At 39.3% G+C, this 13762-nt stretch overlaps 1 protein-coding gene across 2 annotated transcripts in view; it reads left to right on the top strand.

The window, feature by feature from the left end:
- plce1 (phospholipase C, epsilon 1) overlaps positions 1-13762 on the top strand; it is a 98828-nt gene that overhangs the window by 68663 nt on the left and 16403 nt on the right. For both annotated transcript variants that reach the window (XM_046068031.1, XM_046068030.1), the window contains exons 15-30: positions 4415-4543; positions 4634-4770; positions 5390-5496; positions 5732-5856; positions 6001-6145; positions 7220-7384; positions 7769-7883; positions 8146-8305; positions 8404-8526; positions 9505-9641; positions 9759-9997; positions 10204-10265; positions 11029-11194; positions 11801-11908; positions 12374-12490; positions 13472-13630. In XM_046068031.1, coding sequence (XP_045923987.1) covers positions 4415-4543; positions 4634-4770; positions 5390-5496; positions 5732-5856; positions 6001-6145; positions 7220-7384; positions 7769-7883; positions 8146-8305; positions 8404-8526; positions 9505-9641; positions 9759-9997; positions 10204-10265; positions 11029-11194; positions 11801-11908; positions 12374-12490; positions 13472-13630 — 2194 coding nt within the window. The remainder of the gene's footprint in view (positions 1-4414; positions 4544-4633; positions 4771-5389; positions 5497-5731; positions 5857-6000; positions 6146-7219; positions 7385-7768; positions 7884-8145; positions 8306-8403; positions 8527-9504; positions 9642-9758; positions 9998-10203; positions 10266-11028; positions 11195-11800; positions 11909-12373; positions 12491-13471; positions 13631-13762) is intronic.

Raw genomic sequence — 13762 nt, 5'->3', positions numbered from 1 at the left:
TGTGTGAATATATTCATGAGGCTCTAACACACACGTGACAGACACTAAAGAGAAAGAAACGGCGAGATTGAAATCTGATCTTTTCCTGTATTGTGAGTTAGTTTGTGTGTCTGTGTTTGTGTGTTAATCACAGAGAATGTGAAAGGAAGCTGACCCTGATAAATATCTGGTTCTTCCATCATGTCTTTTGCATGTGCTTGAGAGGCAGTCAGTGCAAAGAGACAGAGTGCAGCTGATAGATATCAGATCTCATTCTTTCGCCTGTGTGTGTCAGTGTGTGGCAAGCTGGCATGGCCCTGTGCATACATTACCACTTTAGAAACAGCTTGCCATACCAGAATTTAAAAGAGATGACATGAGCACAAGCGAGACCACACACACAATAAAGAGTTTCAACTGAGCGTCATTTAGCTGCAGTGTCTTGTTTACTGAATTTGGACATAGCTAGTTACAGCCTTGTTGTAACACACTAACACACTTACAAGTCATCTTCGGGGTTGGTACATGAAGTCATCCTTCATGTAGATTGTCCAATCAGAAATTTCCACTGTTATTACTATTTTTATTGATGTAGCTATGTGCAGCATGCTCCCATTTTTTTTTGTTTTTATTAAAAAATATGTTTGAATGTGTTCGGACACCACATCTTTCAAACAATGATCTCATAATGTGATAGTAATATCTTTTATGTAAAACTCGACAGGTGAGTTCGTGGGTGACGTGGCTGATCCTGACAGCAGGGTCCATGGAGGAGAAGAGAGAAGTTTTCTCCTATCTGGTCCATGTCGCTAAATGCTGTTGGAACATGGGAAACTACAATGGTGTCATGGAGTTCCTGGCTGGACTCAGGTTTTAAGGCACACGCCGACACTAACTCAAATATGCTCACATGTTGTACACAAAAAAACTGCACACAGACAAAATGTCACACTTTACCAACTGACATTTGACATCTTCTTTGACCCCCCCAAGGTCCCGCAAGGTGCTGAAGATGTGGCAGTTCATGGATCAGTCGGACATCGAGACCATGAGGAGCCTAAAGGATGCCATGGCTCAGCACGAGTCTTCTTCTGAGTACAAGAAGGTTGTGACCAGAGCTCTCAATATCCCAGGATGCAAGGTAGGTTGCTGTTTTATTCAGGGAATGTTTTTGGCATGTAATGGCTATGTGGGTCAGTCAGTATGTGTTTCATGGTTATAATAGCAGTGAACAGTGAAATAAAATAAATAATTCAGTACAGTAAAAGCCATAATGGGATGCATTTTTCTTTTTACCATAGGTGGTGCCATTCTGTGGGGTTTTTCTGAAGGAGCTGAGTGACGCGTTGGATGGGACAGCAAGCATCATCAGCCTCAAACATCAATCTCCAGATACTACAGAGGACTCAATAGAGGTACAGAACATGCACACCTCTCATAGAACTGACCCGAGCAGGAAGAATCCGACACCATTTTAGTAAAATTCATCCTGCTTTGTTTCTGTTTGTCCTCCTCGGTCTAGTTTGTGTCTGACTACAGCGGCCAGCACAACTTCATGCCACGGTCTGGTCCAGATGGTCTACACGTCCCAGAGAAAGAAGCAACTGTCAGCAACATCCTCCAAATTATCAGGTATACTACATCCTTGAAAACACATTCTCAAAGAAAGATTATGGAATGACAAACTTTATGATGTTCTGTACTTCCCAATTTTGCTGTGATCTCAAACCCTCAAATTTTCTTTCACTTGGCTGCCTCTGACTCTCCTCTTTCTACCCATCAGATCTTGTAATCGTAGTTTGGAGGCAGACGATCCCGACGAGGCGTCTACCAGTCCTTCTTCTGCTGGCCCATACCTTGCGTCCAGAAACAACTCCTTCAGGGACCGCTGCCGCAATCAGTCAGTCACCCTTTCTTTCACCCTTTTTTCACGTGACACATAAGCTTTTTATTTTTTTTCTTTACAATTTGATTCCCTCAAAGTCTTTCAGTGTGCAGCATCAGGTACCCAAAAGCAACTCTGGATCTCATAAAAATGTGTGTCTTGTTGAAGGATACCTTAGAAGGGTGGTTTCTGTCAGAGGGTCTTGACCCCATCCAGCTGAAGGATTATCTTGTTACCTCAGCGTGGGGGATGTTGTGCAAGTTGTGACAGTTGAGACATACAGTACAGTTTCAAATGGCACACAGCCTGTGATGTCGGTCCATCACTGGAACATCATGTATCAGTTGATTGCATACAGCAGTTGTTTTCACTTTTTGTTTACTGTGTGTTTTTGGTGTGTGGTGTGTAGAGCAAGTATTTTCATTAATTATTCTTTGTGATCTTTTAATGACACCGAATTTTTAATGTTTAGTAATGCTATAAGTAGTCTTATTATGAATGTCAATATTTATTACTTGACCATCCACTTAAGTGGAATGTCAATGCACCCTTAAACTATTTGACATTTCTTTTGGTGAGACACTCCTTTAAGACGGACTGGAGATATTCTATTGTTTAGCAATGTGACCCTTCCTGCCAAGGGTCGGTTTCCAAAATTGAGTCTTTTTATTCTATTATTACTCTTGTTCGTTCACAGACAGTGAATCATCGACAAAGTAGAAGAAAATGATCTGTTGTATATAGATTTATATCGGAACTATGAATACTGCCATGCTGTGAATGATTCACACGGCTGGTCTCTCGCACATTTCAATTCAAATTAGCTTTATTGGCATGAATGTGTAATAACAATTTTGCCAAAGCATCATACATACTACATAACAATCAACCCCATACATTTCATTAAACAAGTAATTAAAGCGTAAAGTAATCAAAGCGTATGTGTGTTTGTGTTAAAAAAAAAAATTAAAATTAAATAAATAAAACAGTAAGTGTGTGTGTGTGTGTGTGTGTGTGTGTGTGTGTGTGTGTGTGTGTTAAAATATATATATATATATTAAAAATTTAAATAAAATAAATAAATAAATAAAATGGTAAGCGTGTGTGTATGTTAAAAAAATAAAAATATTAAAAATAAAATAAATAAATGAAACAGTAACTTGTGTGTGTATTAATAAACAAAAAATAAGTAATTGATAAAAAAAATTATAATAAATAAAAAAAAAAGAACTCAGTATCAAATGTAAAAACAAAACAATTACTAAAATATCAAATGATCAAAATAATAACAACAATTCCTGTGCTTCATCAGTAGTCGTAGACACAGAGTTAGCTGTTTGGTAGCACTGGAAGTTGGATTTTTTAGTGGTGGTTTAGTGGCCAAAATATGCCTATTAAGGAATATGTCATAGTATTAATTAAACAGCAAGATACATATGCATACAAATACGTAGGTATTTAACAATTACAGCACAATTTCTGGGGCCAGATGAACTGGATGCTTACCAAGCTTCTATTGGTACATTGTTCTGGATCACTATAGTAATGTTTCATAGTGTGATTGCATAAACACTGGTACATGGTAAAGACTTTGTGAAGGAACACATTTGCAGATTGTTATTAAGATGAGGTGATGTTCACATAAACCAATGTGTCACAGAGAAAACAGATAACAGGTTAGTTTCCTGTCAGGACAGGAAGGAACAGAGCTCTGGTACATTTCAACACACCATTAGGTGGCAGGTAGCTAATGGCACAAGATGGAATTAGGTTGTGAAAAGGTTGCTAGAAAACAAATTTTGCGTTCAACCTTGGCCTGTGGTGTTTGTATTAAGGAAACCTGGATTATCTTCTCTCTGTTTTTTTAGACATTTTTCTATGAATCTGACTTATTGTTTCATGTTAGAGTTCAGGATAACAACTCTGTTTCTTTTTGGCTAGGGTAATGGTGTTCATTTGTCTCTACTGGGATGCAGATAAATAGTATCATTCTTACTCAAAGTGGCTAAGGAATTCCTTTCCTGTGTTCCTGATCTTTCCCACTGGCATCCTCTTTTTGCTATTTTTCTTATCCCTACTGAGAAAACTTTCTGTCTTCTCTTTAGTCATCTCACACTGCCTCTCCTCCTTCTTTGTCCCCTTCTCCCATTCTAGTTCACATTCATTTAAGACACCACCAGAATCAAACCGTGTCTTGTAAGTAGTTATAACAGTGTCAAGAGTTTACCGGCTAACGTCAACATGGTTTAAATAGCAGTTTGAGTAGAAGCTTGTTTAGTAGTGGTTCCTCCACTACTAATTGCAATTACAAACGCATGATGTTTTTTTGCTTTTTCAACCGCTGCACTACAGTACAAAGAGCATTTGTGTGCTATCCTACTGTAGATGTAGGTCACTTCTTACATTTGACTGGACCTCAATGCATTTTGTAAATAAATGTAAATGTGAAACGGATGTATTTGCGGATTCCAGTGGAAATCAGTTCACTAAAACTTTGTATTCCGATACTAAATTTAGTTTTTTTTCACCCAATGTTCCATCCATCTACAGATTCATGCTAGGCGACTTGTCAGATTCAGATGGCGACTTGTCGACTGAGCCGGTGGTGAAAGAGGTGGAGTTTCAGGGGACTGAGGAGACACACAGAGCTTTCAGCCATGGCACTGAGCTCATTCCCTGGTAAGAAACATACACACACTCACAGACACACGCACACACAAACAGATAGCTCAACGGACACTCCACAATTTTTATATTTTCTTTTTTTAGGTACGTGTTGTCGCTACAACCAGATGTTCACCAGTTTCTGCTTCAGGGGGCCACAGTCATTCACTACGACCAGGACAACCACCAGACAGCTCGCTGTCTGCTGCGACTACAACCTGACAACACAACACTCACCTGGGGTATATTACGACAGAGTGTCATTCAAAACATTTCTATATAATTTAAAAGACATGGGTATATCCTCTACAGGGAACCACTTGTCATTAATTGTGTTTCGTGTAAAGAAATGTTTTTCAGATATGTCCAAAAATATGTTGTTTTTTTTTTGTTAATTTAAACAAATCTGCGTTTAAATCTATGCGGTTTCACCTTTTTGTCTTGGGTTTGTGTTATTAAGACTATTTAGCATTGTTCTTTCTAAAGGCTTTTTTATAAGAAGTGTGGGATTTTGTGTGAAGTGAATGTGTTCAGATGAGCTTAAAAGAATTGCTGAAAAGATTTACGTTGTCATCAGTACACTTGATGAGTATGTTTATATCTCGATGAGACAAGCCCTATTCCCTCTCTCATTATTACTCTTTAAACAAATGGAAAACAGGCACCCATGATCTAAAAGAGTCATATTTCCTGTGGCATTGTTATATTTCAAACAAATTCTAAATGTGTTTATCCACAGTAGGTAAGCACCATGTCGTTTGTAACAAAGTTTATAACTGGCTGTATTTTTGCAGAAGATGCTCAATTTCCTGTGCCTTTACTACATGTCAAACATATCGTAAATGTGTTGATTTATTGCAGCTAAGCCTCAAAGTGGAGGCGCTTCCCCCACAGAGCCACCACTGGGATTAGGACAGGCTGTAGTGGCAGGACTAGCAGAGGGCCTTTTGGACCTGGGAGTGGTGAAGGTTTGTTTAAAAAAAATAAAATAAAAAGCAATTTTGATCTGGTATTACACTGTAAAACTCTTTAAATTTAGTCTTTCAATCTATATATATATCTAGAATTTTTTTTATTAGCCTTTGCTTTAAGTTTATATTGATGCCAAAAATGAGCTGCATTCAGACTCATATAGACTCATGAACCTCAAACCTAATGGACTTAAGATTGCACTCATAATATTGTGTTTATTTGAATGTCCAGGCAGTGTTCCTGGGTCATCAGGGAGTGGACGTTCATGCCGTGTGTTTGCAAAACAAGCTGAGCCAGATGACGGTAGAGGAGAATGGTCTCAGTCTTCTCTACGGTCTCAGTACCACTGACAACAGGTTAGTGCCATGTTACCACCAGCACCCTGCTTTGGAATCAACTTTTTGAACCTTAGTGCATTGCTACACTGGTACATTGGTGTAACACCTTGCTGTATACTAAATATAGTGTATTTTAACACATTTCCTAACTTCTTCCATTAGACTCCTGCACTTTGTGGCTCCCAACCACACGGCACAGATGCTCCATAAAGGCCTGTCAGAGTTGGTGAATGCAACCAGAAAATTAAAGAAATTTCCTGACCAAAGGTTGCAGTGGCTGAGGAGGCAGTATGTCAGTTTGTATCAGGTAAACGCTGAACTGGAGAATGTACCCTTGATAATACTTTTCTTGGACACAGGCCTTTTTTTCCATTAATGTCTGAATTAAAAATGGATGGATTTCAGGTTGTATTATAGGTGTATTTTCAGCACTATAAATTCTCTATAACATTTCTTTGCCTTGGCCCCCACAGTAGGCGTTTTTCAGCCTTATAATTTTTTCAAAATGGACCTTGGATATTTATAATATTATACTATTTTAATTTAAATACTAATTGCGATTTTTTTTTACCAATTGATTGCGATTTAATATGCGATTCATTTGTAAGCTCTTTACCTCCTGTATTATTCAAAACAAGCAGTAAATCAGTGTATAGTACGACCAACACAATATTAGATAGTTTAAACACACTTTAAATACACTGTTCTTTCTTGTAGGCCAGGCCTGTGTTATGATGAAATTAGGTGATGCATGAATTGCATTAAATATTATTATGAGCAATGGTGGAGAAGAAATATCAAATTAAAACAACATGAGAAAGATAATTTGAGAGTCAAGTCATGACATTAGATACTATGATGACATAGATGACAAGAAAAAGTAAGTTCACCACAGAGTATTATACAATAAGCGCTCAATACAAAACCCACAGTTCAACCACCAATTAATGCTTCCTTATCTCAGTTCAAATCTCCTAGGAGTCCATCTGTTTATATCCCAGTAAGCAAACAAAAATACTCCGTTTGAGGTTCAAAAGTTGGCCAACAAGAATAAAACCAAGTGATGCCTCTCGTGTTTAACGGACAAGCTTAGTAATTCTCCGACAACACCGGAGTTCCCCCGCAGCCTCTGATGCTGGTAAGCAGCGCGCTGGCTGTAACCAGGCTGTAACTCGGGACAGACTGGGCCTCTTTCGGACTTGTGAGTTTGGTTTGAAACGCTGTTTCACAGATATTTCCTGAGCTGGCTGGTGGCTGTGTGTGTGACGCACACAAACAAGTTTCATTTTCTAAAGTTATAAAAATGTATGCAGCACTAATATGAGGACCTTAACCTTGCCTGTCATCATGATCAGAACCTGTGTGTGTTTGTCTCTGTTAGGAGGATGGCCGGTATGAAGGCCCTACACTAGCCCATGCCATTGAGCTGTTTGGGGGCCGAAGGTGGAACATGGGTACAGGTGGCGTGGAGAAACCTGCCGCCCAGAAAAACAGCCCTCTGAGCATCAATGATAAGACCAAGAAGAAAAAGAAGGTCCTTGTCAGGGTCAGTACATAGAAAAAGTTCATGATGCCTTTCACACTACACTTAGCTGAGACTCGTATCAACAGTGAGTGAGCAGGTAAATCTTGGTCAAAATGAGTGGACCTTCTGGGACAATTGTCACATTTTAGTGCTTATACCACTGGTTTTACATGTTAAGAGCCCTTACAGAACTCCATGTTTTCTGCTGTTTTCTCTACTAATACAACTTTCAGGATAGAGAGAGTTAGAAATTCAGTACACTACACATATCGAATGCCTCTGGTCCATTTGACGGTTCAGTCCTGCTCTACCGTATACTCCTTGTTATGCCTACAAACTGACGCCATTGTAGTTTCTAATACTGAATAGTAGAAAAACAAATTTGTAACATAGCATGTGTTACAGGGAGACAGTGGAGATGCCACGGATGATGAGATGGTGTCCAGGAAAACACGGAGCTGTAAAGACGGACTGTATCGAAACGGACCAGAGTCTGACAGCATCGACCAAGAAGATCCAGGTGACATTGAGAATCCAGAATCTATAGATTTATGCCAAGTGAGGATGCGGCTATCACACTCATGAATATTGTAGAAGTTAGTTGGCCAGATCAGTTTTCTTGACAAAGATATTATATTTTAATTACCCAAAAGACTACACAAAACCTAATTTAAAGAATAAAACAATCTTCACAGGTCATTAGGAACTTAACAAAAAAATTCACATGGCACTGTCTTGTGTGTGTGGTTTTTATTTACGTTTACTCATCTTTGCCTCCATAGAGGACAGCTTCCCTGGACCATTCTCCCTCTCATCCAGTAAAAACCCTGGATTGCTTGCCTCTTCTTCCTCCTCCTCCTCTTCCTCCAGCATGGTGGGGTCCAACCAGTCCCGTCCACAGTCCTCTCCAATCCTCTCAGGAACTACCAAGCCGCAGCCGGGGTGTGTACTATACTGTAGTAAAACTGGAGGTGTGACAAATTTTACTTCCTTTTTTTAATTCAGATTGAGATATTTTGTCTTTTATTTGTGGGCTGTAGGGCTTGGAGCAGCAGGTCGTGGCACGGTCGAGGTAAAGGCTGTTTCAAAGGCTTCCAGAATCTCATGATTTCTGACAGCACGATGAGCTTCATTGAGTTTGTTGAGCTCTTCAAGTCATTCAGGTAGATACCAAATGTTATTCTACTAGGTCCTGTTTTTTGGCACACTGTAGTAACAGCAAAGTAAGAAACTGTCCCTAAAACAAAGATTCACATACCAGACAGGCATAATTCAAAGTTGTAAACTTTTGATAAATATGTTTCTGTTTTATCTTGCCAAACTAAAACATGGATCAAACACATTTATCTGGTAATATGTAATCATCCGACATTTAGTGATTGCCTGAAACAGTGCTATATGTACGTTGTATATGTTCTCTTCAGCATTTTTGCCAACCCACTACCTCTTGTTATTTACGTAATTGTTTTTTTATCAGTAGCAGCTGTTGACAGTATGATAAAACAAATTCAACAAATGCTCTTTGCAGTTATCATGCCTTTCAACCCAAAGATTCTTGTGTGTATAATATTTAGCTTCTATAATATTTTCCCCCTCCCAAATAAAAGGGAACAATGCTTTGCTTGATAAACAATGGATTATTCTCATACCAGTCCTCCTACATTTCTTAGATTGTAGTGTACCCTCTCATCTGCTGCTCCGCAGTTTCCTTTTAAATTCCATACTCAGCTAAGCAGTGCTTAAGCAGATTGGCCCCACAAAAATCCTGCTTATTGTTCAGAGATGGTACCTGACGTGTTTTATATTTAGCCATCTTGTCGGTCCATTGGCTAACAGGTTTTCATTAACAAGAACATTGAGAAGAACTGATACAAGGCACAGCAAAACTAAATATAAACATATGATGCCTGCCTTGACAGCAAAACAAAATATTACAACATAAACATGATATTTGTTATTCTATATTTGTCTATAAATATGACTTTTCATTTGGCCTTTAAAAGAAATGTAAATGCAATTGAATCAGTTTCAAAAATTGATCCAAAGTTCAAGCGCTTTGAAGCCAAAACAAGATCATCTTTATTTCATTTTCAGCAGAGCTAAAATAAAATAAAATAAATTCTGTGTTGTTTCTTCCACAGTATCCGAAGCAGGAAGGACCTGAAGGAGCTGTTTGACACCTTTGCCGTCCCCTGCAGTCGATCAAGTCCAGAGTCTGCACCTCTCTACACCAACCTCAGGATAGATGACAAAGACACGGGGCTACAGCCAGACCTCGGTAAAAATAACCGTTACATTAATTCATGTATTGTTGGCAATCAAAAGCAACAAGCACCATATAATTTTTCTTTCTTTCTTCCTCCACTTCGCCTTGCCTCCTCCTCCCCCTCCCCAGACTTATTAACCCGCAATGGTTCTGATCTTGGCCTGTTTATCCGGACGAGGCAGCAGATGTCTGACAACCAGAAGCAGATCTCAGACGCTATTGCAGCAGCCAGCATTGTGACCAACGGGACAGGAGTTGAGAACGCATCACTAGGCGTCTTGGGATTGGCTATCCCTCAGCTGAACGACTTCCTGGTGAACTGTCAGAGAGAGCACCTGACCTACGATGAGATTCTCAGCATTATACAGGTAGGATCCTGGAGGGAGGGATGAAGGAAATAATGAAGTAATGCAGGGATAGCACTTGAACTGGATGGAGAGGGGTTGGAGATGAAAGGAGAAGGATGAGAAAATGCCTGATTTAGGTTAGTGAATTCACCAGATACATGTATGGAAAAAGGAAGAAAAAGGGACTGTTGATCAATAATTAATAGTTTCTTGCTTTTCTCTTGCAGAGATTTGAGCCTTCATCAAGCATGAGACAAATGGGTTGGATGTCATTTGAAGGCTTTGCAAGGTATAGGAAAACTTTTAATATTTCAAAAGACATTGCATACTTAAGTCAGCACTGAAACAAGTATATGCTGGATTAATAACACTACATTACATACTTTAAAAAAAAGATTTTCCCTTTGCAAGGCACAATTGTGTAGTACACCATTTTAAAGAACATCTCAGTACTTGCTTGCTAATTGTAATCAGTCCAGTACATTGGTTCTTGACCTGGGGGCGAAAATTTTACTATAGACACAAAAATAGAAAAAGAATAACTTAAAAATAACTAGACGGGCTATAGTTGTGAATGGAATCACTTTGGGTGGACGCTGTAAATATTTTGCACTGTTTAATCCAGTAGGTGGCGGTAATGCCAACCACTAACGCCAAAGAAGAACAAGGCCCGATTAGACAGAAAGCGCTTTGCAGGTTCGAAAACAGGAGGCGCACAGCAATGTCTTTTTTTGGTTGAATTTGGAAAAGGGCAAAGCGCTGCGTTTTTATCACATTATTAGGCAACCACTGTCCTGTCAGTCTAATCAAAGATTATATTGCCAGCGATCTGTAATTTTTGATTTGTTGCTAAGTAATAACTGTCATATTAGCAGAAATTGATCACAACTCACTCTCACTCTTTTGTTGTTAAAAACATCTGCTTTTAAAAAAATACGAAAACCGCGAAATATTTTCAACCTCAAAAAGGGGTCGGACTGCCAGAAAGGTTAAGAAGCCCTTGTCCAGTAGCATTATGTTTTGTTGTCTAACCAAGCGTGTCTCCATACCAGGTTCCTGATGGATAAGGAGAACTTTGCCTCTCGTATTGAGGAATCCCAGATAAACCCTGAGGAGCTGCAGTACCCTCTGTCTTACTACTACATTGAGTCTTCTCATAACACCTATCTAACCGGACACCAGCTCAAAGGAGAGTCCTCTGTTGAGCTTTACAGTCAGGTAAGTGAGTCGTCTGCCTCATGTTTTAAACAGTATTTTAAAGGATGCAGTGGCTGCTACGTATTCCTTCGTGGCATCATAATGGAAAGGATCTCCTGGTGACACCCTTTGTTTTTAACAGGAATCTGAAGTCTCCCTCAAGATATTGAGTTGTTGCAGGAAAGGCGACGGTGGAAACGTGAGTTAGAGTTGGAGATCTGTATCTACACAAACAAACTCCTGCCTCTTCTTTCCACCTGAGTTTTCTGCAACAACCTGAGTTTCCTGCAACAACTCGAATTGTCAGAATTGTCATCGGGAGTCGCTCGTGGAGATCCTTTCAATGATGTGTGACACTTATACTTATGTGACACTCGTATAACAGTCTGAGCCAGTCAGTGGCAAAAAGACTTAATTTTAACGGTCACAATTACTCATAGGAGAATACATTGCAGCCTATTCACCATCTTCCAAAAGTTTTTGTACATACTGGTCATTTTGACAACAAAATATGTTAAAATTGGACCCAGGTTTAAAGATACCAAAATTATCCTTTAAGGGGTTTTTGGACCCGTAACTCCTATTTTGTATGTATGTGTCTGATCATTGAATGTAATTCTACATCAGGTGCTGCTGCAAGGCTGTAGGAGCGTCGAGTTGGACTGTTGGGATGGAGATGATGGCATGCCAGTTATTTATCATGGACACACACTCACCACTAAGATACCCTTTAAGGTTAGAAATGCATAGGAATAATCTAATTTAGAGATCTCAATGACTTTGTGTAAAAGAATCAATCACTGGCTCTCCCTGCTTTCTGCTCTCACTTGGCAGAAGTTTCTACCACAGAGCCATATTGCCAAACACAGTTGTACTGCTGTGTGATGTATTTATTTTGACAAAAGTAGTCCAGGCAGAAATTCTGTTGGTTCTGTAAACCAAACAAAAAAGGATTTTTTGAACGCCCATCAACTGACCTCAGTTCACCAGCTGGTTACTCTTTACTCTCATATCAATACAACTTATTTTATGTAATTGTAGTTGGACTGTCAGCCCTCAAACACTTGTATTTTATTTGATGTTGTATGCAGGGCTTTTTTAATAAATCTAATCAGTATTGGTTTCCATAGAGTTTTATTGACTTTTATTTGACTTTGGGGTGCTGTTTGTAAGAATGTCATCTCTCCCATGATCCTCCAGGATGTGGTGGAAGCAATTAACAGGTCTGCATTTGTCAATTCGGACATGCCCGTCATCCTGTCTATAGAGAACCACTGCTCCCTCCCTCAGCAACGCAAGATGGCTGAAATTTTCAAGGTATGACAGCAGCTCTGTCTGAAAGACCACATTTAGACTGCACAAATACAAGATATGACTTTACTTTAGTATTTTTAGTCTTGTATGATTTCCACGTCTGGATAATTTGTACTCTAACTTTCTGATTAGCGATTAGTAATGGAGGCAGAGAGTCTGTTGTCTGCTGTCATTTATGTGTGAAAGATGTAACTGATCAGATACAATTTGAAACTGATTACATATCCCATAGTACTACCTTTTTAAGCATTGTAAGGTGGCCTCTAAATCTGCACAAATAGAGTTTTATAGGTAAACCGACTCCATCTATGTTTAAATCCAAGTGCAAGAATGAACACTAATACTTTATAGGTAGTTTGTAAAAGCGCACATTCCTTTTATTCAACAATATATTAAGCAATACTAAGCTGTATATTTAGGTAATTGTATGCACCTACACCTTGAAATTGTCTAGTTTCTCGTCCAACCACACTCTTCCAGGTGGGAATATTTTCCTCAGTGGCGCTTGTAGCAGCACTTTTTGAGTTGTACTCCACTCATTCGTCATTCTTTGGCCAGATCTTCTCAGCTCCTGTAGACATTCGAGCTGGCAGACTTCCAGTCAGAGGCTTTCTTTATCTTCAACTGTCCCTTTCTTCTTTATTTAAGTTATATACTCAAGGTCATACCCACACATATCTGGGCATGACACATACATCATGGAATATCATCTTGCTTTCATCTAACAAAACTTCCCAGCATCCTTACCCTCCCTGGAGACTGACTTCTGAGTGGCTTGATAAAAAAGAAAGTCTTTCATGTTCAGTCAGCTCTATGCCTCTGGCCAGATTATGTCACTGTGGGTTTGTTTATTTGCAATGTTGTTTTGGGTTGCTAAATGTACTTTGATTCTCCTCTCCTCCTCTCACTTGACATTACATCCTCACATGAATGGACATCCATTTATTGATGTTTGCCTGTCATGTTTGAATATTTCTTCATTAGACGGTGTTCGGGGAACGTCTAGTGACGCGTTTCCTCTTCGAAAGCGACTTCAGCGATGACCCGCACCTGCCGTCACCGCTGCAGCTGCGAGGGAGGATCCTCCTCAAGAACAAGAAGCTCAAAGCACACCAGGCGCCAGTGGACATACTCAAACAGAAGGTTGAGTAGAAAGAAAGACATCCTGTCCACACATATGCACATATATAAACATGTACATAATTTACATTTCATACAAGCCATCTTTTAAATGGCATTAGTACATTCAATATTTAACACTGTTCATTAGAGTGT

The sequence above is a fragment of the Micropterus dolomieu genome, linkage group LG14 (genome assembly GCF_021292245.1).
Source record: "Micropterus dolomieu isolate WLL.071019.BEF.003 ecotype Adirondacks linkage group LG14, ASM2129224v1, whole genome shotgun sequence".
Taxonomy (NCBI): Eukaryota; Metazoa; Chordata; class Actinopteri; order Centrarchiformes; family Centrarchidae; genus Micropterus; species Micropterus dolomieu.
The sequence above is the reverse complement of the archived record's forward strand: the minus strand, read 5'-3'. Positions and strand labels throughout refer to the sequence as shown.